The sequence below is a fragment of the Ochlerotatus camptorhynchus genome, unplaced genomic scaffold (genome assembly GCF_037179485.1).
Source record: "Ochlerotatus camptorhynchus isolate MF236.1 unplaced genomic scaffold, CSIRO-AGI_Acam_v1.1 ptg000367l, whole genome shotgun sequence".
In the NCBI taxonomy this organism is placed as follows: domain Eukaryota; kingdom Metazoa; phylum Arthropoda; class Insecta; order Diptera; family Culicidae; genus Ochlerotatus; species Ochlerotatus camptorhynchus.
In genome coordinates this window covers 6,236,787-6,262,487 of record NW_027040855.1, presented here as the reverse complement: position 1 = coordinate 6,262,487, position 25,701 = coordinate 6,236,787, and the positions used below count along the sequence as shown (strand labels likewise).

Below are 25,701 nucleotides of genomic sequence, written 5' to 3'. Positions count from 1 at the left end.
TGATATTAAGTTACATTTTTTTACATTCAATTCTAGTAGACTTTTTTTTGCACCATATGTAGAATATGTGTATTTCATTCCGGAATATATTGATGTCTTCTTCTTTTCTTATTTCCAAAAAGAGCTTCATGTCGTCGGCATAAATAAGCAATTTAAGTTTTTTGAGAATGTAAGATATGTCGTTTACGTATAGAATAAAAAGGAGAGGTCCCAAATGAGAGCCTTGGGGGACGCCTGAAGTGACTTGAATTGGGCTCGATTTCTTTCCGTTGAATTTAATTATTTGTTGGCGTTTAGTTAAATATGATTCAAGCCATTTCAGGAGCCCTGACTTAATTCCAATTTTTTGCAGTTTAAAGAGTAACATTGGTATGTCAATGCGGTCAAATGCCTTGCTAAAGTCTGTATAGAGAGCTTCTACGTGGTTTCCATTATCCATTGCATTCAATGAATAGTCTATAAATTCAAGTAAGTTGGTCGAGGTCGAACGACCCTTGAAAAAGCCGTGTTGCATGTCAGTAATTCTATTTTTGATTTGGAGAAATAATTTTTCGTTGATAATTGACTCGAAAAGCTTAGGAATGCAAGAGATAATGGCTATACCACGATAATTACGTACGTCAGATTTTCGACCAGATTTAAAGATAGGTACTAGAAATGAGCTTTTCCAAATTTTAGGGAAGGTTCCGGATTCCAGGGACATATTAAAAAGCCAAAACAATGGAGCAGTGAGTTCCATTGCTAGACATTTAATAAATACTGTAGGAATTCCGTCGGGTCCAGGACCTTTTGATCTTTGCTATCAAATTCGTTCGAAGCATTTACCTTTTAGCGGCAGATGACGCGATTGTACCTGTCTCATAGCCTGAAAATGTCTGAAAATGGAAGAGTTGCCAGTCTTCTTAATTTGTTGTCTTCGATAAAAGATAATCAAAGTAACAGTGATTGTAGTTAAAAGGTGAGAAAATAAAAAGTAGAGATGGATGATTTGCTATACTTATCGACCCTGTTTAACGACCTACACAATCTAGATTTAGTAGATACTAAGTTTCTTGTATTACTGTTATCTGTAATCTTAGCTCTTTCTCTTTTTTTTTTTATTATTTCTTGATTCTATTTAAGGAAATGACTTTTTTCGACCGTTTAGCAAGTTGATGATATGCCTAAAAAGCAATTGCAACTAAACCTATCATGCCCCGTAACGTGGGTAGATCACTTTTTCGTGGTACGTTACGGGATGTAAGATCTACCACCGATTCCTAGTCCTGAGTACTTCAAAATAGGGGAACAGGATTTTTCAGTAATCCAAGGAACACATCTTAGTCCTTGTTACTTTTTATGTCTTATCGATAGTGACAATATTCGGCTTAGCCCCACCGAGGATGATCTTGAAACAAGGAAAAAATGATTTAGTTAGTCTTCATCTATGTGATTCCTAATCTTCTATTCGTTGTTCCCTAGTTTGAAGTGGTTAAGACTAGGGTTCTGAGGCATGGTCATTATCGGTGTCATTCCTTAATTTTGTTGCTAAGGAATCTAATTTTGACTGACAAAGGGGCGCGCCTTTGGAGGGTGTTCCAACATAAATAGCGGGACCTTACGATTAGAGTCGGATCCTTGCGATAAATGCAAGAATGACAACTGTAAAAAAATCGATGTGTGTCAGTAAATACATGTTCAGCCACTTTGGATTTGAAATGGTAATGAATATCTTTTTCCGTGTCCCTAGTAGCTTTTGTCACTCCTGCTAAATGTTCTTTAAATCTTGTGTCTAAAGTTCTTTTTGTCTGCCCTATGTATCTGCTGCTTTTCCTAGGTCGTTAACTGGGTATTTAGTGTTTCCTAATCTCATCTTTAGTTGGTTGTTTCTGCTGATGAAAACAATGTCAATGCCAAATTTTCCAGGTTTATTTCATAATGGCCTGGTTGGGTTATGGTCGTAATCTACAGACACTCGTCGTAGGCTATCTTTTATTGGTGTTAATGTAGTCAATGCTCTTTTATATTTGTTGTTTCTGAGGTTTTCAATTATAGCCTGGATGGTTTTTCTTGGGTATCTGTTTAGTCTAGCTGTCTCGAATATATAGTCTAACTCTTTTTTCTTTCCTGTTACACTAAGTGGTTAAGTCTCTAATCTATGGATCCTGTGGTGAAAAGCAACCGCTTTATGTTCGTGAGAATGGTTGGAAGTGTTTGGTATAACCCGTCTCGTTTGTGTCGGTTTTCCGTAGATTTCAAATGTCAGTGAAGTAGAGATACTAATTGTTAAAACATCCAAGAACGGTAACACCCCATCTTTCTCTTGTTCACAAGTGAACTTGATATCCCTGCACTGTTAATTTTACGATTTAAAGTATTTCAATGCAACACCAAATTTTATGACTAACAATTAACATATTTTTCGATATGTTATCTTAACTAATTTCTGGAATCATTTACTTGTGCTTTATACAAATAATATCAATGTTCTGTCATATCGTATATTCAAATGATCTTCGCAAGTGCCACATTTCATTCAGACTATTTGGAACTACATGAGGTGAAATGTGAAACGCACCTTTTAAAGTTAATTGCGTCATCACTACTCACACATAAATTCTGCCTCGACCAACCAGACAGAACGCTCCCTAACCCTCACTGAACCAAAGGGCAGGGTAATTGCACGATAGCCTTTTTTTAACAAAATATTACGGGTAAAGTAAGTCGGTATTCGAATACTAGTCGTAGTTGTCTGCGTCCGAAAAATAGTTTCTAATTCTAGTCAAATGCTAGAGTTATTAACAAAAAAATCTAAGATGATAGAACTCAATATTTCTAAACCATTATATATCTCCAATTGAACAAAATGTCACTGTCCTACCCAATGCCATCTATGCTTATCGACTAAAATAAAGTTTCGGGTAAATTCTGACCTAACCCAATCTAAACCAAGCTAGTACCAAGTTAGAAGCTACAATAGCCCACCCTATACCGAAAACAAACAAATGCTAAACTCACCCTAAACAACTTTTCCCTAACCAGGCTACCCAACAAACAATTTAAGCTGCAGCTCAGCTTATAGAGCCAAAAACTAGCTGCATAAGGGAAATATTGGCTGTATAAGCTAGTCTGCAGCTAAAATTGTTAGTTGGGTAACCTCATCCTTCTTTAATTCTGGCGTACTCTTCCGTTCCCAAACTTCACTTATTTACGAGGGCCTGATCGAAGATATGACTAACATTTATGATGGGTAATGTAAAAACTTTCCATACTGACTGTAACTAAAATAATAAATTCAATATGAGATTTATCCTACAGCTTTGGGTAATTTGACAATTCAGTGCCAACATTTCAAAGGGGCGTAATTGCTTTTGTAAACAATGGCTTTAGCTGTCGATTTCTCGCACCTTAAAGCTCACTCCTTCAAAATAACAATGCTAGATGGTAGAGGAAACATTCCTCTACCTATTGGTGTCATTATTTTTCATGAGTGAGCTTTTATTCGCGAGAAATTGACGGCTAAAGCCATTGTTTACAAATGCAATTACGCCCCTTTGAAATGTTGGCACTGAATTGTTCCACAGCTAAACACGCGCTTTTGTTATTTTACGTATTCCCGTATATGGCTGATTTTCTAATCATGATTCTTCATGTCCTATATTTATTGTGGCACCAAAATAACCAATGAGCTAGTTCAAATAATCATGGACATGATTTTTGCACAGTTTTCCCGCAATCCAAGGAGCGATCCTTTAGGTACATCAAGGGGGAGGATTATTTTTTAAATGTGTGACAACCAATGCGTGGTATAGGAATAACGTGACGAAAGGGGGAAGGGGAGGTTAATTTTTCCTGAATATCGTGTGACGTACTTAATGCATGCTCCCCAATCGGTAGGTTATATAATAATTGATTTTTTTTTTTTTTTTTTTTTCTTTATTTTAGAGATTTTTAGCCTGAGGCTAGTTCATCTCTTTCAATAATTGATTGTAACTGACATGGATACACAGAAACTAGCACGGAAAACGCCTAAATGTATGTACAGTCAACTTGCTCTCGTTGGACTAAACCCGCTTAAGCTTTGAAATATTTGCCGAGTTAAATTCAACTCGTGATTAAAAGTGACATTTCGAAAGTTATTTTCGAAAATCTCTGTGCTGTCGGTCCGGTTTTCGAGAAGAAGTTAGCCAAAGTTTTCAACATTTAACTTCTTGTCTGTTAGCAGGGTTAATCGATAACTTTCTATATGTCAAATTTTAACCAAAAGTTAAAATAATCCACCAGATGGTTCAGAGCCTTAAAGTGTCCTTATATTAATTTCCACTAGTGTGTACGCAGCAACTGCATAACTTTAGGCGTTATCCCCATAGATAATATTTCAGGATTATGAGTAGAAATTCGATCCAATTATTGAAAATTAATGTTTTCCAGTATATTTAATATAGTTGATATATGTTTGTAATAATAGGTTGTTGGACAAACGAATAACCAACATTTCCCGGTAAATATTTCTTAAGCTAATTAAATTTTAAACTAGTGAGAAGAGATGATTGATTTGTATAGCTGTATTTTACTGACAACACAACACAACACAACCGATTCCCGCCAGCGTTCAGCATAGTCGTCCTGGACCTGTGGCTGGATATGAATCAGGAGTCTTCCACCTTGCCGCTACAAGCAAGTACAATCAATATATTGACTATTCACTGCCTGATGCCGATCAAATTTTCAGCAATTCTGACTATGTTAGTCATTGTGATGATGCCTCTGTAACTCCCAATCCTGGAAACCCGGAACGCGCCGTAGAAAGCCCCATGGAAGCCCCTAAACCCTCCGTCTCAGTCCTGCCATCAGCAGCCTTCGTTCATCATAGTCGTTCCGGACCTGCTGTCGGATGTGGAGAGGGGGTCTTCCAACCCACTAACTATGGCGAGTATCCAATGAGACTTGATGATGGTCAGTTATTGCCTGATGTATCTGTGATTTCCAGGGAGAGCAGTCGTTCGATTCCTTGCCGCAAGCAGGACGTCGTGATCTTCTACCGGCGTGGTGGAATGAATTCTGATGTTGAATCGATTATCGAACACTTTCCAGTCAAATCTTCGGTCCTGACTACGAGGTCTTTCGTTGCGATCGGAATCCAAACAACAGCCGTAAATCATATGGTGGAGGTGTCCTTGTAGCTAAATCCTTTTGGAACTACGTGCACGAGCAACGCAGGGAATCCGGCCTCCCATCGTCTATGGAATTCAACGGAGTAGTTTTTTTTTCCGAAAAGTTTGCCAGTGTATTCACTAATGAGATACTAACTGACGACCATATTAACCTGGCTGCCATGAACTTTCCAGTAAACGATCAAACGCTGGGTGCAATTGATGTTAATGCAGAAATGATTTCTAAGGCCGCGACTCTGCTCAAGTCATCCTTCAATCCTGTACCTGATGGAGTTCCATCTGTATTTTTGAAGAGACATATTGCTAGCTTGTTAATTCCGCTTCTTCGCCTGTTCCGAATGTCTCTCCTCAGGTGGCATATTTCCATCTTGCTGGAAATTTGCGCACATGTTTCCCGTCCACAAAAAAGGAACGAGCTGTGGATAACTATCGAGGAATTACATCGTTAAGTGCCGTTTCGAAGCTATTCGAGCTAGTGATTATGGAACCGTTGCTGTCCCATTTCAAGCAGTATTTGAGTGCTGATCAACATGGGTTTACTGTCGGCCGCTCTACAACCACCAATCTGCTGTGTCTCACATCGTATATAACCGAAAGCATGTCGGAACGGGTTCAAACTGACGTTATTTATTCAGACCTATCCGCAGCATTCGCCAAGTTGAACCATGCTATTGCGATTGCTAAACTCGGCAGGCTCGGTGTATGCGGTAATCTTCTGAGTTGGCTTCGATCATATCTTACCGGTCGGCAACTAAAGGTTGCCATAGGAGATTGCAGATCAGCTAGCTTCTTCGCCACATCAGGTATACCTCAGGGAAGCCACATGGGACCGTTAATTTTTATACTGTACTTCAACGACGTGCATCTGGTCATCGAAGCTCCTCGGTTATCATATGCAGATGACCTCAAAACCTATTACGAATCTGCTCCATTGCTGACTGTCACTTTCTTCAACGTCAACTGAATGTAGGGTAACTGATGATGGTTGGACCTATTTTTTCAATCGCTAGTTTAGTCAACCTTCGCTAATTTTTTTCAAAGATCACTTTACTATCATAAAAAAACTCCTTTTCTTCAATTTGCATGGGTGTTTTATTGAAAAAACTTCAAAACAATTGAGTTTTAATGTGTTTTCAAAACAGTTCACTTTCCACGCATTAGCTCGTCATCATGCCTTACTTTCAAACATACAAAAAAGGAATATTTTTTACATTTATTTTTATTTTCATGCAGTAAAATACTGCTTTAAGGTGTAAACAACACGTAAGTACGTTATTTATCCATTGGTTTCACTAAAATGTTTGAGTAATTGACGAAATTCGAAAAGATAAATATGATCATGGTTGGACCTACGCATGATGATGGTTGGACCTATGTGTTTCCTAAGACGGCCGCTAGGTGCGCTTCGGTTTGTGTACATCCTTCATGCGCAGCTGATTTGAAATTCGATTTCGTTTTGGCCGAGTGATCAGTTTCTTCGATTGAAAAAATAACTAAACACACAAATCTGGAGAATTTATTCAACCACAACATTGAACTACTGGTGTTGTATAAGGTATGTCGAGAAGCTTTTATTCGACTTATATGAGAGTTGTAACAGAGTTTATACGATAAATTTATTGATTATTCAGCGTTTATTAGACATCACTGCTTCCTTAAAACAGTGATGCTCTGTATACGTTTGATTATCATGTGAAGTAACGTTTAATTAGACATTATAATACATTTATTAAACGATTATTCAACTGTGGGAAAATAAACCCGAAAATAAGAGGACAGGGGGGACTGGGACAAGGGAAGGGTGTGTGTGTTTCTTAAGTGTATTGTATTTCAATATTTCTGACGTGGCTCGCACCACACAGATATTAGAAAATTTATTAAATACTTATACATGCCGTTGTATGGGAATCGAACCATTTACCTTCCGATCACCAGCCGCTTGCCTTGTCATCTGAGCTATCAGAATCAGAATTCATCATATGGGCAACTCAATAATCTATAAAAGCTTGCATGCAAGTAAATACCTATCAGCACACCCGATCGCAACACTAGCTCCTTCAAGGCCCTATGGGAATGATTAATTCATTCATCGTTGTTTTAAATGAGACCAATGTTGCCTCTTCACATCTCCAAGTCGAAAGAAAGGATGCTCGGTTATATTTTAAACTAGATCAATGCATTCACCACAGACAAACAGACGTAACTCTTCATTGTGTATCTTCGTTCATGCATTTAACGGTTGATTTGAATATTATCAGTTCCGCGAACTACTCGCCGCAGCGCTGGCATCGGATAACTTTGACGTTTCTATATATTCTATAGAACTTTTATGCAATATTGTTTACGAGTTAGCGAGCAAGCTTGTTTTCCGCGAGAAGCCAGAGAGATGTCGCTACTGAGGTTATATGTTTTGAGATACGATGTTTTCAAGAACAAGTTTTTCAAAGAGTTACGTCTGTTTGTCTGTGCATTCACTATCGTTAGTCATGTGATCGATGATTACTATTTAAATTAGTTATGTTCTACACAAATAATAAAAAAAGGGTTGAGCTTGGGATTGAACTCACGACCTTCTAATTGGAAAGTGGAAACGGTAACCATTACTCTACTGATTTCGCCTTGTTGTAAGACTGAATCAGTGTTGTCGAATAATGAATCTAATACGTCGTTTATAAAGCATTTACAAATCATGTGATTACAACATGGACGCATAGTGGTATAAGAGCTATTATGCTGACTGTATTCACCTTTATTCAGCAATATTGTAAAGTAATGCAATGAAATCTAATAAAGGAGCTCGAGAACATTTATTAGACGTCTAATAAAGCATGTTATTCAATCAATTGAAAACAGTCGAATTAAAGGGTCAATGTATGTACAAATTACACTTATTCAGTTTGTTATTAGATCGTACTTCTGGCGTTGAATTGGAAAGACATTTAACACTTTTACAGCTTTTAATTAGTAAATTAATCAGATCAGAGCAAACAGTGGAACAATGAGCTTTTTCAGCACATAATTCGACAACTCTTTTTATTCAGCATTGTACACTGTTATACAGCATTTATTCAATATATATGCTTATTTGTGACTTTGAATTGTTTGTTGGGTGGTATAAGAGCTATTTTGCTGAGTGTATTCACCTTTATACAGCAATATTATAAAGCAATGCATTGAAATCTAATAATGGAGCTAGAAAACATTTATAAGACGTTTAATAAAGCATTTTATTCAATCATTTGAAAACAGTCGAATAAAAGCGACAATGTATGTGCAAATTACACTTATTCAGTTTGTTAGTAGATCAAACTTCTGGTTCTGAATAAGAAAGACAGTCAACGTTTATAAAGCTTTAAATAAGGAAATTAATCATATCAGAGCAAACGGCAGAATAAAAGCGCATCTATCGATCTCAATGAGCTTTTTTCAGCACATAATTCGACATCCTGTTTTATTCAGCATTGAACACTGCTATACAGTATTTATTCAATGTGTATGCTTATTTGTGACTTTGAATTGTTTGTTGGGTTGGGTCTTGGAAGCTGCTAAAGACCTTGAGTCACTAGTTGGGCGTAAATTTAAAGGAGGACTTCCATCGTCAGGCTGGCTGAAAGGGTAACCACCAATTTCCGAACTACCACGAAAGCGCCGAAAGAATCTGTTAATATGAATTTACATTAAGCACTTCTCATACACCTTATGTGTGTGAATTAACTTGAAATAAAATGTTAACAAACTAAAAATTGCTAACCGAAACTTATTTCCGAAAAAAAAACTCCTAGGAGAAAAAAAAACTATAAAAGCGGAATTGAGTTCTGATATTCTGTCATTTTAAGCCCTTAAATTCCCCGGGGGCACCCAGAACATGCCCGGAAGTCGCCAATGTGGTCCAAGGCACTCAATTTTGTTATTGATCTAGTTATCGAATTTGGAAGTAATGTGAAGTGTGCCATGATAGGTTTTATTCCTTTCATGTCAAAATTAGGTCCATGTTCCATATACCCTGGAACTTATTCCGGCCATATCTCCAGAACCAGTTGACCGATTCCAAAAATATTACATACACAATATTACATCAATTACTGTCAATGGTCCAAAGGTACAGTTGCAGCACCTACCCCACCCGTGTCCCCTCGAGATCGTCAAGTCGACGATGACAGGAGCACATATCGTGGTAGGGGTAAACAATAGTTGCAATTTCCAAACCTACGATGCCTTCCTTCAAATAACAACCGTAGTGCGGTAAAAAATCGGTAGAACTGTTTCAAACACGCAGTTGGTACTTGAGCGGTCGGTTTTCATCTCTTTTTGCCAGTGAGGGCGGGGGGGGGGGGACACCCCTCACCATCCCTCTCCAAAGGGGGAGTTTGGTAAAGAGAGATGAAAAAACCGATTTGTAACTTCCTTGAAAATTGTCCTAGCTCGCTGTTCTAATATCTATATGCAATCTTCACACTGCCGTACTCTAACGGAACTATCAACTCTATGCTTTCATCTAGTCCATCTATCGTATAAAAATTACCACTACAGTCTGTTATTTGAAATTAGCATCTTCAACTATGTCAAAAGTTTGTTTTGCCGGTGTGGAAAACGGTAACTTAAATTATGACTCTTATCGCAACGACCGGTGTTGAGAGGAGTGATTAAGCCAAAATGGAAACGCTGTGCATAAGTAAAATAGTGCCGCAAATGGCAACGACTGGTACGGTTGCTCTTAGCTGCAAAAGATGAATGAAGCAAAATCGTACAAAACGTCGCATGACAATTAATATACCGTTCTGATCCATATTTCGGACACTTACGGCATGTGCTGCTGAAAACGGACATATACTTAATGGTAACAGATTATTTAGTGTCGTTTCTTCGATGCATTGCTAAGTATCCATAAATTTGAGCTATCTGACATGATATTTTAAAGTAAACATCAAACCTTTTCGAAAAAAAAAGTGTTATTTAATTAGGGCTACCAAGATTTAAACTTCGGACACTTGTCTTTAAGGAGATTCAAATTTCGGACACCCAATTTTGTATATGGTTTTTCAAGCTACATACGATAGCAATCACTGTATAATCTTATTTTATTCCTTTATTATACCTACGTTTTATTCGATTTCATGTTTAATGCCGTTTAATATTATGAAATTATTAAATGAAGGAAAAAATCTGTCTTTCCCGAAACATGAATTCCATTTTTCACAGTAAAAAATTGTGATTCATATTTCGGACACTCTATGTTTTAAGAATAATGGAAGCGTGTTAATATTTTCGCCAGCATTGTTGCCATTCAGAAGTGATACCTATAATAAATGATTTTAAAACCGGGGACTGACTAAAGGAACAAGCGTGATCTATTTCTAATGTTTATATCATATTGGTCTATAGGTATTTCAATATATAATTATAAAGTGTTCGAAATATGAATCAGAACGGTATCAATGGCCATTAGGTATGACCAAAATTCGTCATCGCTGTGGTAACGTAACGGGTGCTAAGCAACCTACAAGGACAAACATCGGCACTTCACGACAAAACAAAAACAAATATACATATTAAACACTCAACGTTAACTTTGCATCAGTTTAAACAGTTTGGAACTAAAAGTACAATTCTATCCCATAATGGCTGACCTAAAGCCAAAATCGCCCCGGAAACGTCGTACACGTGCTCGCCACCGGAAACGACAATCGCAATCGAAAGCCACGAAACAACTCCAACCCAATATTGCAGCCCCACCTGACCCACCAACCGAACCTCCACCGATCGTGCGAAAACCAAAACCGCAACTAAATCCTGATTACATTCAAGAGGAGCAGGAAATCAAAACATCATTGGAGCGCTTCCGAATCGACGATCAAGGCAACCGATTGAATGACTACGAGCGGGAAGTGCTATTTTTCGTAGATTCCATACCGGAGGTCTACTATGATGCACACGAGCAACTCGAGGAGGATACGCAACCCGATTCCGTTCCGCATGAAAAGTCACCCTCAATTCAAACCATTTCCAATGCTCAGGACTCGCCGGCACACCTGGCTTCGTCATTCGTGCAACCCGAAGAGGATAAGGTGATTGAACAGTACAAATTAGGAAAAATTACCTTTGACGATGAAAATATACTCTTCATTCCATCGAAAACGCTATCAGCTACCAGGGCAGTTCTCGAGGAAGTCACTATCCACTCTGACACGGAGAGTGCGAGTAAAGTGAGCATTCCCGCAAAGCCTTCTCTCGACAAAGCCAATAAATCCCGTATGATCAACAGACTGATCGAAGAAGAGCAAGAGCAATGGTTCGATGCCAGTGGCGATTTGGCCAACCTGCAGAATTTCATAACCGACAAACGGGTAAAGGGAGTTTGCGGAAAAAAGTTCGTGCCATACTTTGTGGAGCCGATGCCAATGTCCGAAACGGCAGAACAACTGCCCATGGAACGAACGGTGAAGATATTAATTGGGAAATTACGCTTCGAGAATCACCCATCGTTTGACGAGATCGTGCGAATGAGACTGAAGCTGGAACAGTGTTACAGGCAGTACTATACGAACAGAAAATTGCAGGTGATTCCCGTGTTGCAGCACAAGCTGGACGACTTGCGGCAAGCAAATCAACAGACGGAACAGGAAGATGTGGGTTTCAAGATGCAACGCCGAGAGCTACGCAAACTAATTTACAAAGAAGCGAAAGCCGAACGGCAGCTGGAGAAACAGATAGTGGAGATTTGGAAGGATCTCAAGGTGAGTTACATGTGGGCGTTTTATGCTGGTCAATACATTTACATGACACGGGATACACATTGCAAGGTTAAACAAAATAAAAATTCAAGGTTTTGTGACACAAGCCAGTGCGCACAGTGGGACGATCCTATACGAAAACCGGTTGTAATGAAAAAAAGTTGTTGTAACCAACATACTTTGCATTGTATTAACCAGAATCAAATTTTTCGGTTTAAAATATTGTAATATCGTGGTTGTGGTGTTGATAGTGATAGTGAAATGTGACTAATTCAATAAAATGCATGTAATTAGTTATCAAAACTGATATTGAATTTTAATGTTCATCTACGAAATGACGGACTATGGAGACGAACCTGCCATTGCAATTTTTCAGTGTACCACATGGCTACACTACTACTGGATTGTACTAGTATTTTCACCAAATATACTAGAATGTTTTGGTTCTATCTCTTTCACTCTGCTCAAAACTGAAATGCATAAAAAATGACAAAATGATGCACTCTTTGCACACTGTCAAAGATCATTCTACTCAAAATCAACTTTGAGCAAATCAAAAGAAAAATACTAGCCCATCTGGTGGCTGATGGCACAAGCTTCTAGGAAAATTCTATTCGTTGAACCACATTATTTTAATTGATTTCTTCACCAATTAATCGTCTGTCACTTCATTTGTGCCGATATTATTTAGGTTATGTTTTGTATGATTGTTAGATTATGTTGGGGACTCCATGCTAGCGGATTTAGAGACCTAGCATATTGTGTGTCTGGGCTACAGCAGCAAAGCAAGAATTGAGGGGAATGGGTTTGTGCTACAAAGTTCGCATCCCGGGGAGCGGTCACATGAAATTAATCTTAAATTACCCCACGACAACAAACTTTAGGACTTATGTTCTAAAAAGTCTGCATCGACAAAATGATGGGAGCATATCCGCTCTGTCCCTGTTCCGTAAACGCAATCTTTCTCTACTGCACAAATTTGTTGCTCCCCGAGTTCAGAACCCCAAAAAGTGGAAATTCGCCCTCGTTCACGCAGAGAAATGATTATTAAATTCAAATGGATATATTTTTGGCTCAGGGCTTAATATGTTATTGGTATTGATTCAAATATATTATCCGGTTGATTCAAAGAAATATAATTTTGAATCGACAAACTGGTTTTAGAGTCAATAATCTGTTTGTTGATTTTAAAAACCATTTCGTTGATTCAAAAATATGTTTTGTTGAAATAGTGATACAATATGTTTGAATCAATAACAAAATACATTAGGCCCTGAAACAAAAATCCATTTTTCTGCGTGTTGCATCCCAGGATAATGCAACGAACCTGCAACAACAAAGAAAATGTTAAGCGGTGGAGCTTGCGTACGTAGTCTAAAAATCAACGTTTTTCCTGATTGCAAGCAAATATATTATTGAAGCAACTTACCATTTTTTTTTTTTTTTTTTTGTTAATTACTTTATTTGTACAGGTTCAATCGAATAAACTTTACAGAGCCAAGCTATCATTTTCTTTATACATTATAAATGTCTTAAATCTAAAATTAAAGGATTTGAACCGATTACTCGCGGTCTTCTCGAGGTTAGTGGATGACAATTGTTTGGATCGGGAGAGGGAAAAGGAGATTTGAAATATGATTTATGATTCAAAAATTTCACTATTTGTAAAACATATACTTAATCCTATTTACGTTATATCAACTCTGTAATTATACAATTATTACAGAAACAAATCTACAAAAAAAACACACGCACACATACAAAATACAAACTAAAAACAAGGTTAATCAAACTTACAATCTATGGTTAATATTCTTCAAGAAAACATATATGAGTTGCATAAACTCCAGATCGCGTCTAGCCAAAATATCCCGAACTGGAACATTAGGTTGTCTACCTCGAGCCCGAAGGGAATCGTACAACTCGGATCTGACTCCACGGTGCTCAGCACATGACCAAATAATGTGATCTGCGTCCTGGTAACCTTGTCCACATTCACAGAGATTACTGTCCCCCAGCCCAACACGGAACAAGTGAGCGCTTAGTGAATAGTGATTGGACATGAGGCGAGACATCACACGAATGAAGTCTCGACCCACCTCCAAACCTTTGAACCAAGGACTCTTCGACACCTTAGGGATGATTGAGAATAGCCATCGTCCCAAACTTCCTTCACTCCATTTATTTTGCCAGCTAGCGAGCGACTGTTGACGATAAATGAAGAAAAATTCATTGTAGGCGATTTGTCGATCGTACATATCGCCTTCCATAGCGCCCACCTTTGCAAGCGAGTCCGCCTTCTCATTGCACGGAATCGAGCAATGAGATGGGACCCATGCAAAGGTGATGACAAAAGATCTTATAGATAAAGCACTCAGAAGCTCTCGTATTTTCATGAGAAAATACGAGGAGTGCTTTACCGGCCTCATGGATCGAATAGCCTCGACAGAACTGAGACTATCCGTAAAAATAAAATAGTGATCTGGTGCAAGTGAGGCGATCGTTTCTAGCGTATAATGTATTGCCGCCAGAACAGCAACATATACGGAACAAGGAGCATGAAGCATTCGAGAGGCGCTATGAAATTCGTTATAAATACCAAAACCTGCGGACGCCTCTATTAGTGATCCATCTGTGAAGAACGATCTTGCGGAATCAACTTGGCCAAACTTTGCAGCGAAAATTGACGGAGCAATCATAGAACGATGATTGGGATTCCGCGAATCTCTTGCGTCATGGATAAATCAAAATGAACAGAATTGACGAAGTCGGAGAAGCAAACACGATAGGGATTATGCTGCGAAGGGCTGACATCCTGTGTTATGTACACGTAGTACAATGACATAAAACGAGTTTGAGGGTTTAGCTCAAGAAGCTTTTCAAAGTTTGCAATCACCAGTGGGTTCATAATTTCACAACGGGTGAGGAGCCTGAGGGATAATTCCGAAAACCGATCAGAGAGTGGCAACATGCCCGCTAACACTTCGAGACTCATCGTATGAGTCGAGTGCATGCATCCTAACGCGATACGAAGACAGCGATACTGGATCCGTTCCAGTTTGATGATGTGCGTTTTAGCCGCCGACTGGAAGCAAAAACTACCGTATTCTAAAACCGATAAAATCGTTGTCCGGTACAACGTTAGAAGATCTTGCGGATGGGCTCCCCACCACGTTCCGGTAATTGTTCGGAGAAAATTGATCCTTTGTTGGCATTTTCGTCTCAGATACTCAATGTGGGATCTCCAGGTGCATTTTGAATCGAACCAGACCCCAAGATATTTGAAGGACATAGAATGAGTGATCGGCTTACCCAAAAGTTGAAGCTTTGGTTGTGCTGGGCTATGCTTCCTAGAAAAAACGACCAACTCAGTTTTCTCCGTGGAGAATTCGATACCTAGCTGAATAGCCCAAGTAGACAAATTGTCTAAGGTATCCTGTAAGGGTCCTTGCAGGTCGGCCTCTCTGGGCCCTGTCATAGACACTACTCCGTCATCTGCAAGTTGTCTCAACGTGCAGTTGTCACTTAGACAATTATCAATTTCTCTGACGTAGAAATTATACAGAAGGGGGCTTAAACATGAGCCCTGGGGGAGACCCATGTAGCTAAATCGTGAAGCTGTAGAGTTTCCATGAGAAAAGCTCATATGTTTCTCTGACAGCAAATTGTACAAAAAGTTATTAATTAATGGAGAAAGGCCACAAGCGTGGAGTTTGTCTGAAAGGACTTCTACCGATACTGAATCAAAAGCCCCCTTAATATCCAAGAAGACAGAAGCCATTTGCTCTTTTTTAGCAAAAGTCAACTGAATTTCAGTGGAAAGCAACGCGAGACAGTCGTTCGTTCCCTTGCCCCTACGGAAACCAAATTGAGTATCTGAGAGTAGGTGGTTCAACTCAACCCATTTGTCCAGGCGAAAAAGGATGATTTTCTCCAACAATTTTCGAATACACGATAGCATCGCAATGGGACGATACGAGTTGTGATCTGACGCGGGTTTTCCAAGCTTTTTAATGGCTATAACTCTCACCCGCCTCCAATCATCCGGAACAATATTAAGCTCCAGGAACTGACCAAACAAGTTCAACATGCGCCTCTTAGCGACGTCTGGGAGGTTCTTCAACAAGTTGAACTTGATTCGATCAGCCCCCGGAGCCGAATTGCCACACGAAAGGAGCGCGAGTGAGAGTTCTTGAAAAAGGCTGGCTGATCTCGTCTACCGAATTCGTCGTTTCGCGAGGAATCATCTGTGCCGGCACAGAATCAGGACATACTTTTCGCGCGAACTTGAGAATCCAACTATCGGAGTACTCCTCGCTCTCGTTGTTTGAAGACCGGTTACGCATCCTTCGCGCCGCATTCCAAAGCGTATTCATCGACGTTTCGCGCGATAATCCGTCCACGAATTGCCGCCAGTATCCGCGTTTCTTGGCTTTGATGAGGCTCTTGAGTTCGCGTTCAAGAGCCGAGTACGCTTCGAAATGTACGGGTGTTCCACGTTTCCGGAAAAGCTTAAACGCGTCGGACTTTTTACGATAAACCTCAGTGCATTGCTGGTCCCACCAAGGGGAAGGAGGTTTCCTACGGAAAGACGTTCCTGGAACCGGCCGAGTTTGAGCTTGAAGCGCGCTGTCCAAGATCAGATTGGAGAGGAAGTTATATTCCTCCAACGGTGGAAGCCCTTCTACCGACGTTAGGGCATCTTCTATCACATTCTTGAACTTTGTCCAATCGATATTACGGGTAAGATCGTACGCGACGTTAACGGGTTCCGACGGATTGAACCCACTGGCAACTGAAACTTTGATCGGCAAGTGATCACTACCGTGGGGATCTTGGATCACATTCCACGTGCAATCCAACGATAATGAGTTAGAGCAAAGTGTGAGGTCTAATCTACTTCCATTCGAGGATGGGCCAGCCAAACGTGTTACTTCTCCATTGTTAAGAATTGTCATATTAAAGCTGTCGCAGAGGTCATATATCAAAGTAGAACGGTTGTCATCATACAGTTCCCCCCAGCCTGTACCGTGGGAATTCAAATCTCCCATAATCAACCGTGGAGCAGGAAGTACCGAACAGATATCTGAAAGTTGTTTGCGATTAACAACGGCTCTAGGAGGAATATAAACAGAAGCAATACAAAGGCTCTTACCTTTAATAATAGCCTGACATGCAACAACTTCAATACCTGGAAATTGTGGAAGATTCACTCTATAGAAGGAATGGCACTTTTTGATCCCCAAAAGTACCCCTCCTCCACGCGAATCCTCACGATCCAGTCGAATACTGTTAAAATCATAAAAAGGAAGATCGATATCTGAAGAGAGCCAAGTTTCACAAACAGCAAATGCATCACCATCATTATTGTGAATTAAAAACTTAAAAGAATCTAATTTAGGAATGAGACTTCGACAATTCCACTGTAGAACAGTGATCAAATCCCCGACCTCGTTTGGAAAATTATCCATCGAAGGAAATGATTGCTGCAATGAGGGGCCACTTCAATGTCAATTGCTTCAAGAGGGTCTTCACAGAAGGAAGCATTGCCAGAACAATGCTTTTGAGAGGATCAGAAATATTGAAGTACTTGAGAATATCGTCCACAATTTTATCAAATGAGAACAACCCGGATGAAGAAGGGGCTTCTGTTCTTAAAAATGGGCCATCAGGGGTTTTTGATGTCCCCGGGAGAGATGGAAAGTTCTGGTTATAGTCAGTTCTGCGGAAACCAGGAGGAGTTGAAACTTCCTTTTTTCCATCACTCCTTGATTTGGGCAAGCTGATTTGGGGTTCCTTATCTGCAACTTTCCGTGAACGGATTCGTTTTCGTTTCCGTGCAGAACCTTCCGGAAAACTGAAAGAAACTCCCTCCTCAGCCAAGTCAAAGTCAGACTCGTCATCAGACAAAACAGCAAAGGGATTTTTGTCGTTGGTTGATGTTGTGGCTGTTTTTAGCATTGCTGCAAAAGACTGCCTGGAACGCTCCTTAAGAGAGCGTTCTAGTTTCTCCCCGCGTTGTTTGTACGCCGGGCACGATGAGAGACCATGAGGAGTTCCCTTACAGTACACGCATTTTGGTGCAGTGACTGTGCAGGCGCCATCCTCGTGCTTCTCCCCGCATTTGCAACAGCGTGCCTTGCTGCCACAGTGAGAGGCCGTATGTCCCAACTGTTTGCAGTTTAGGCAGTTCATGACCCGAGGAACAAACAAACGCACAGGTAGCCGAAGTTTTCCCAACTCGATGTAGTGAGGAAGGGCTGAACCAGAAAAGGTCACCCGAAACGAGTCTGTGGGGGTAAAGCTCTTTTTACCCTCGCTGAAAGATACTGAGTTCAGCTTCTGGACTTCCAGTATCTCAACCGTGGGAAGCAAGGGGTTCTTGAAACGGCCAACCGCTTGCTTCGCCAAGATCTCGGGGGTCAGACTCGCTTCGGTGACCACACCTTCGATCTCCACATTACGAGCTGGGATGTACACTCTATACTCGAGTGTAAAGAGCTGGGAGGCAGCAATCTCGTTAGCTTGTTTCAGGTTAGAGACAACAACGCGAAGTTTATTGTACCTCACCTTCGAGATTTCGGTCACGGCCGAGAACCGCTTCGTCAGATCATGAGTAATTTGCATTACATTCAAAGGTTTCTTTTTGGGCTGAAAGTAAACAACCCATGGGCCAGTCGAGTCTTCTGGGTAGGCTCGCGATCGGGGGCTTATCTGTCCCTGTCCATTACCAGACTGAGATGACGAAGCAGGGATGGCATCATCTGATTTCTGGGATGACAGACGTTTTCGACCCTTCTTGTTATCGCGTGGCAAAGTGGTGTCGTCTTCCGACAAAACGTCCATTTCGTCTTCCGACAAAATGTCCATTTTGCCGTACTAGTGGGAGCGAAAAACGCTCTACCACTGCAACGATAATCAAAATTACTCGGACACAATACACGAAAAAAAAAATACTAACACAGAAACACAAACTTAAAATTTAACAGATGGGAGAAAGAAAGAAACAAGAACAAAAACTTATCTGATAATCCTATACTACTACCACCGAGCGTTTACACAGCAGCAGCGGAGCGACGCGCAGCTTTGATGATCTTCGATCCGCGTGGTCTTCGTTGGTGTGTGCTTGTATGAAGCTCGGCACTCAGCTGAACACACGATGATGGATGAGCGGTTGAAATGTGGAGGCAGATGCTGACACTCGATGACGATGATCCGTGTGCAGGTATGCGTTACCACGCTCCGATGGTGCGCAAAATGGTTGGCGAATTGGCAATCGCAAAAACAATTTTCCTTCCGATGATGCCGAAAACACACTTTCTTCTCAGAAAAAAAACCTCACTTTTTGATAAATTTATCGGGAATTATGCCAGGAATCACTAAGCGAGAAAAAACTGATTATTTACGTCAGATAATAGCGAGAAAACTTCCAAATTAACGGAGCGCGAAATAAGTCGACCGTACTTCTTGCTAGGACGCAGTGGGATGAACTTACCATTTTATAGAACAACTATTCTTCCCAAAAATTTGATAAGCTTTTTGATCACCAAAACGTACAGAGAAAGGCAAATTTTTAATTTCAAAAAAGAAATTTTTTGATGCGAGTCGCCTTTGACAGCTGTTTACATTTGTTATAACCACTACGGCAACAGCACCACGGGTGGCCGGTGGCTGGTTGGCTTTCACTATAACCCTACCGTAAACTAGCAATTTGATTTCTTAGACCAAGTAAAAATACCAATCAAAGTTTAACATTCAGCCTCTTATAACAGGACAAAAAATCAGACCAAGGCTACCAAATGACAATCACCAGCAAGGAAATCGACCAACAGGAAGACGACGCCCGTTTGAGCGACCGCTACGTAACGGAACTGGAAGAAACTCTCGAAGAAGAACAGCAACTGTACATCAAGGAAAAGCAGGACTACAAATCCTATCTCCGTGATCTGGAACAGAACATCGATGAGGGCGAAGTAGTGGCCGTACAGAAGCCCAAGAAACCCGACATGGCACGACTGAGGCAGGAGTTCAAAAAATCCTACAACGAGTCCTTCCGAACGGCGGACGAACCGCTGGTTAACTTGGTGCTACAAAAAGATCCCGACAGTAGTTTTGAGGGCGGTAATCTGAAGAAGGATTTGCGCTACAAAATCAAATTCTTCATCGATGGGAAACACGTGGCGTCCACGAAGTCGAGGCAATTTCAGAACAACTTTCTGGTTGATTTCAACACTTCGTTTTCCATTAAGCTGACAACGAAGATTCCGGAGACCATGAATATTGAGTTGTACGAGAAGAATAGGTTGAAGATAAAGCTCAAGATAGCGGAAATTTTCATTCCGCTACCCGACTCCGGTGAGTTGTTTGAGGGTGGAGATTATGTTCAGTATGAATTTTCTTCGGGAAAACTTTTTAAAGCAAGCGAGTACCGGAATGGTTCAGTTGACCTGAAAGTAGGATGGTTAGAGCAGGGAGGATCTAGCTTTCCGAGTCCGTCCAAGAGAAGAAACATACCGAAGCGGATTCAACTATCGAAGGATTTGATTCAGAAATGGTTCGATGAACAGGCTCTGGCTCCGAATGACACCGATGCAGAGATTCTCATGAAAGCACTGGAAAAAGGGCAACGGGAACAGGATTCGGACGACGAAAAAGATGATCTTCAAGAAAAGGATGAACCTTTCGTGTTCAACGAAGATTTGCTAGCATTTTGTTCGGAGGAAGAGATCAACGGAAATGAGCGTTTGAACATGTTGAGTCAAAGATTCTACAGCAACTTGAAGTATAAGAATATAAAGTTTATACCACAGTTGGAGCGAGAGGTCGAGGTCCCAGATGAGACCAAAATAATCGATGAAACCCTCGGAACGGATCCGATTGATTTGCAGCGACATCGAGGGAAAAAGTATCTCAAGAAGGTTTACGACACCATAACCAATCACTGTAGCGTGATCAATCAGGACAAGATCGACGATAATTTGTTGATTGGAGACCAGATTCCCACGTTTGGGTCGTTGAGTTTGGCGTTCTTTGAAATTTTCGGACCCAGAAGACCGTTGAAGCCTTCGCGGCGATCGCCAATGAGCCGGGCTTCGATACGAGTATCCGATGTGAATCAGTTCAAAGTAGTAGTTACGGTCGTGAGAGCGTTTGGCATCCCCAGCAGGTCGGATGACCACCAGCTTTCGTCGGCCGGGCGACGAAACAGCAACATGTCCTCGACGAGATTTTGTAAGACTCGTTATGGTATGAGGTTGGCGTTTTATTAATTCGGAAAGTTTCATTTTCAGCTATTCGTGCATCGAACGTACGGCCTTACATTACGATTTCAATCAAGGATAAGGTGCTTCGGACATCCACAGCCGATGGCACCAATCCCACCTGGAATGAGCAGCTGGCAATTCCATTGGATGCCGATAGCGACCAAATCAGGAGGTACCTGAACATTGATCTGTATGATGAATTTATGGAGGACTTGCTGGAGGATGATCGCGCAAGATCAACCGAAGTTTATCAGAGGATCTCCAGTAGATGGCTTGGACAGTTGCGAATACCGATAAGTACCATCTATCTGAATCAGAGGGTAAGCCAATTAATGGTATGTAGCATGTTGACAAACTCATGGGTTTTATTTTAAGATTGAAGGCACCTTCGAGATCAAAACGCCTCCTATCTTGTTTGGATACACACGCAGCGACAACGAATCTCCAGAGTATACCACGATGCTAATCGGCTCGAGCCTTCCGGATATGCGAGAACTGACGCACATTTCACTATTCATTAATCTAGAACCGAACGTGGAGATCCCAAAGTTTGATACCAACGAGTTGGAGTGTATAGAACTAGAGCAAACCAAAGCACGGATCTACCTATGGTTTGAGGAATATCGTAATGAGTTCCCTTCGAGGGCCAAATTTCCGCTGGTAACTCTCCTCAGTGGTAAGCGAGTATGTGTCACAAGACTGCTTGGGCCCGTCAACGTTCCGTTTGTCGTTGATGAAAACGTCGAACGGATGATAAGACGATATATCTCGTTGATCCCGGTCTACTACAATACAGATGCTTGTTCCCAGTTAGGAGGCGTTTGGCTGACAAACAGAGTAAGTGGTGAAGTTTTCCTTGTTTACCGTCTACATAAAAGTCTATACTTCCAGGAAATCATCAATATAATGTGTGCATCCCCGAAGGATTTAGGAGTTTTGCTTGCCTGTTTCTATATGATCCTTGAATACGACGTTTATCTGATCCTCGGACATAGTCTCCTGACCGGGGATAGCACGTTTGTTTTGCTGCGCGAAGGAAGCGAATACTTTATCATTGATCCAATCAGCGGAAGGAGGTACAACAGCACCGACACGTATTACCCTCTGACTAGAATCTACTACATCGTGAATCAGAACAACGTGTGGGGAAACATACAAAAGGAGAATCGCGTTTTTCTAACGCAGTTGGATGTTAGTAAATCGGCTTACTGGAGACCACTGTTTAATCGCTCACATGATGCACCGACCGGTTGCATTCATGATGGTAATTTCCTGTACAAGAATTCGCTCAGTGTTCGAGATCTGCAGAAAACCATTGAACGAAAGATCATGAAAAAAATTGCCGTATGGAGGACGCACCGTAAAACTATATGGAATCGGTAAGTCTGTTCGAGAACAAACGAAAGCGACTTTTCAAAATACGCCTTTCCTTCGCAGATATATCAGTGACCAATTGAAATATGCACTATCCGGAATGGAAGTGGATGTTTGCATGGACACATACACGGATCGGCACTTGGAAGTGTTCAACCAACTGTTTGCATCCTACAGAATAAACGGTTTTCCCATCAACCTTGCATACACCAACCTGTCGACAATTATAGCTCAGGTGAAGAGCACCGGAATCCACCTGAACTCTGAAAATAAAACTGAATTCGCTCTGGGGATTTATGTCAAGGATTACCCAAGCAACATCTACTCGGTATGGATTTTCCTGGTTTCATTAATTCCCAAAATGTAACGCAAGGCTTCTGTCATCCCAATAAAAAGAGTGTGTGAAGTTTTATACAATAATATCTACCTTATTGACCACTATCCTTTCAACTCTCCGCACGCCACAATAGTTACTTTCTGATTGATCTTACCGCTCTTCGATCCACACCGTTCCATCTTTCGGACAACGTCCGCTCCGCTGATAACATTGCCAAACACGACGTGCTTTGCATCGAGCCATTCAGTCCTATAAAATGTACTCGTTGAGTTACAATTCGAAACCATTTCCAGAAAGATAGCTGCCACACTTACTTCTCCGTACAGATGAAGAACTGTGAACCATTGGTGTTCGGTCCGGAGTTTGCCATCGAAAGAACACCGAAGCCAGTGTGTTTCAACGTAAAATTTTCATCGGCAAACTTTTTCCCATAGATCGATTTGCCGCCGGTTCCATTGTTAGCGGTAAAATCACCTCCTTGGCACATCTATAAAATCAAACAAACGATTAGTTTAATGTACATACCTCCTCCGCAACCCATCCACTTACAAATTCCGGAATTATTCGATGGAACGTCGATCCTTTGAACCCAAATCCTTGCTCCCCAGTGCAGAGTGCACGGAAGTTCTCTGCCGTCTTCGGCACGATATCCGCCCTCAGCGACATTATAATCCTGCCGACGTCATTGCTCCCTACCCGGATATCGAAGTACACTTGCGGGTTACGTTTTTTCTCCTCTGGAGCTTTAGGTTCTTTGGGTTGTATCTCTCCACTTTCTCCACCTGCATCCTCGTTCTTCAAGGTAGCTCCGGCATGCTGCTGCAACCAAGTATCCTCCGCCCAAACCGGTTTGTTGCTGCCTTCTTTGATACGCTGTGGTTTCGCTATATTCACCCGTATGGTTCTGCCGCACAGTTCCGAATCGTTCATATTGTCCACGGCAGCGGCGGCATCCTCGGCGCTCTCAAACTCAATGAACGCGAATCCACGGTGTTTCTGCGATTCGTAATCTACCGGCATCTGGATGTCGACCAAGTCTCCAAACGGGATGAATGCATCGTTTATGAGCTTTTCGGTTACCTCATCCGAGAGACCACCAACGTACACAGTTCGTTTATCGTTGGACATTTTGTGAATGCACAATCAGACACCTAATAGAAAACACTCTTGGAAACTTATAATTTATAAACAGAAACAACCAGAACGCGTCGCAGGTAACGTTTGAGGAAAACGTAAACAAAACCTTAATTTCCACCCACACAACCGTGCATGCGACCGCGTGCAACTTGTGTACAAGATTATAATGTCGACTTGATATATACACTCAAAAAATTTATCACATATCTAATGGATGAAAACCATGTGAATTTCACATAGCTTTCATGTGATCACATACACGGTGTTTCGCGAAAACCCATTAATGGGTATAAAAATACCCATTTCCTCTAAAAGTGCCCCTCCTCATTTAATGGGTAAACTATGGTTTACTCATAAATGGGTAAATGGGTGGTCTGTCAAAAAATGGGTGTTTTTTCACCCATTTTCTTATATTGAGTCTACCGTAAAATGGGTGAAAAAATACCCATTTTTACAAATGGAGGATGCAAGCGCTCGTTAATGTAAAAAAACTTTCTAATACATTTAAAATAAATGCAGATGTTCCGAAATATTATAATACCGCATTGAAAACTTGTTGTAATTTGTGACAACTGTCAAACTTTCCGTTTCCGTTCCGCTTCCGTCCATATTGCGTTTGGGCCTTAACTGTTTGCATTCCCAATGAATCGGTGACGGAAATGAGACGATGAAATTTCGAAGTGTTTTTTCACCCATTAGTGGGTAAAAAATCTACCCATTATTCAACCGTGAACTGATTCTTTAAATGGGTATTTTTTCACCCATTTTATGATTTCAAAATTCCCCCATTTTTTGACAGCTGCATACATGGTTTGAAAATGGGTATTTTTTTACCCATAAATGGGTTTTCACGAAACACCGTGTAGCTACACATCTCACCACAAAATCACATGAATATTATGAGGCCGAAGAAATTCATATGAAAAATCATATAAAATTAAAGTGATCGCATAAATGTTATGTGAAATTCAGATGAATTCCATTAATTTTGTTTATGCATGAAAATCATATGCAATTCCAATGCACTGAAACAAATCGACACGTACCGTTTATTGGATCCATCTTATAACATAGCAATGTCAGGAGATTTATTCATTCTATGTGATGATTGATAGATTCCAATGGATTATCACTTAAAAACTATGACTGCGATATGGAATGATTTCTATCGTAATTTCACATACTTAGTACTTGATAATACTTTGCTTCGAACGTGGTTAGCTATATGTAAGATGTATATGAATATTGTCTGATATATTTCATGGTGAAAAACTGTTGATATGTCATGGGTGGGAACAGACATCTAGAAACTAATGGAAAATCATATAAGTTTGCACTTTGAGAAAATCCAGTAAAATATACCTGTTTTCATGATGAATATTGCTCACTAAAAGATATATCATATAAGATAATTGAGTTGCTTTTAACGATGTTTGACGTTTGTTGATATGTCACGTGTAAACAGACATGTAGAAACTATTGGACTGTCATTTAACTTTGCAGTATAGAAAAACATGTATATCTCATTGGAATAGCTTCCTTTGATTTTTGAGGTTTAAAGATTGTAAAAATATCTATCCCAATCATTATATAGTCATATAGATTTGCCTTTTAAGAAATCCAACAGCAAACATTTGTTTTGGCATGATTTTCTGGGATGAACATCGCTCCCAATAAAATACATCTTACATGATTGTTCTTTATAA

General features: G+C 40.5%; 2 protein-coding genes across 2 annotated transcripts; one reads left to right on the top strand and one right to left on the bottom strand.

Annotated features, from left to right (window-relative positions):
- The first annotated feature begins 10,771 nt into the window (after positions 1–10,771).
- Cc2d2a (Coiled-coil and C2 domain containing 2A) lies at positions 10,772–22,952 on the top strand. The gene is made up of 6 exons (XM_065232284.1): positions 10,772–11,887; positions 19,657–21,115; positions 21,175–21,467; positions 21,523–21,984; positions 22,039–22,526; positions 22,585–22,952. Exons 1-6 carry the CDS (start codon positions 10,772–10,774, stop codon positions 22,886–22,888), a joined length of 4,122 nt encoding a protein of 1,373 aa, XP_065088356.1. The 3' UTR covers positions 22,889–22,952.
- cyp33 (cyclophilin-33) lies at positions 22,939–24,036 on the bottom strand. Its single transcript, XM_065232285.1, has 3 exons — positions 23,408–24,036; positions 23,173–23,345; positions 22,939–23,107 (listed from the first exon to the last, which is right to left on the bottom strand). The coding sequence occupies exons 1-3, from the start codon at positions 23,984–23,986 to the stop codon at positions 22,960–22,962; spliced, it is 900 nt and encodes a 299-aa protein (XP_065088357.1). The 5' UTR covers positions 23,987–24,036; the 3' UTR covers positions 22,939–22,959.
- Between the last annotated feature and the right edge of the window lie 1,665 nt (positions 24,037–25,701).

Excerpts from the sequence above, each read along its gene's own strand:
- Cc2d2a (XM_065232284.1), top strand. The coding sequence starts at position 10,772 with ATGGCTGACCTAAAGCCAAAATCGCCCCGGAAACGTCGTACACGTGCT. Across the intron at positions 21,985-22,038 it reads GCGTTTGGCTGACAAACAGA|GAAATCATCAATATAATGTG; the intron begins GTAAGTGGTGAA and ends CTATACTTCCAG. Across the intron at positions 22,527-22,584 it reads CGTAAAACTATATGGAATCG|ATATATCAGTGACCAATTGA; the intron begins GTAAGTCTGTTC and ends TTTCCTTCGCAG.
- cyp33 (XM_065232285.1), bottom strand. The coding sequence starts at position 23,986 with ATGTCCAACGATAAACGAACTGTGTACGTTGGTGGTCTCTCGGATGAG. Across the intron at positions 23,346-23,407 it reads ATCGAATAATTCCGGAATTT|ATGTGCCAAGGAGGTGATTT; the intron begins GTAAGTGGATGG and ends TTGATTTTATAG. Across the intron at positions 23,108-23,172 it reads TTCTTCATCTGTACGGAGAA|GACTGAATGGCTCGATGCAA; the intron begins GTAAGTGTGGCA and ends TACATTTTATAG.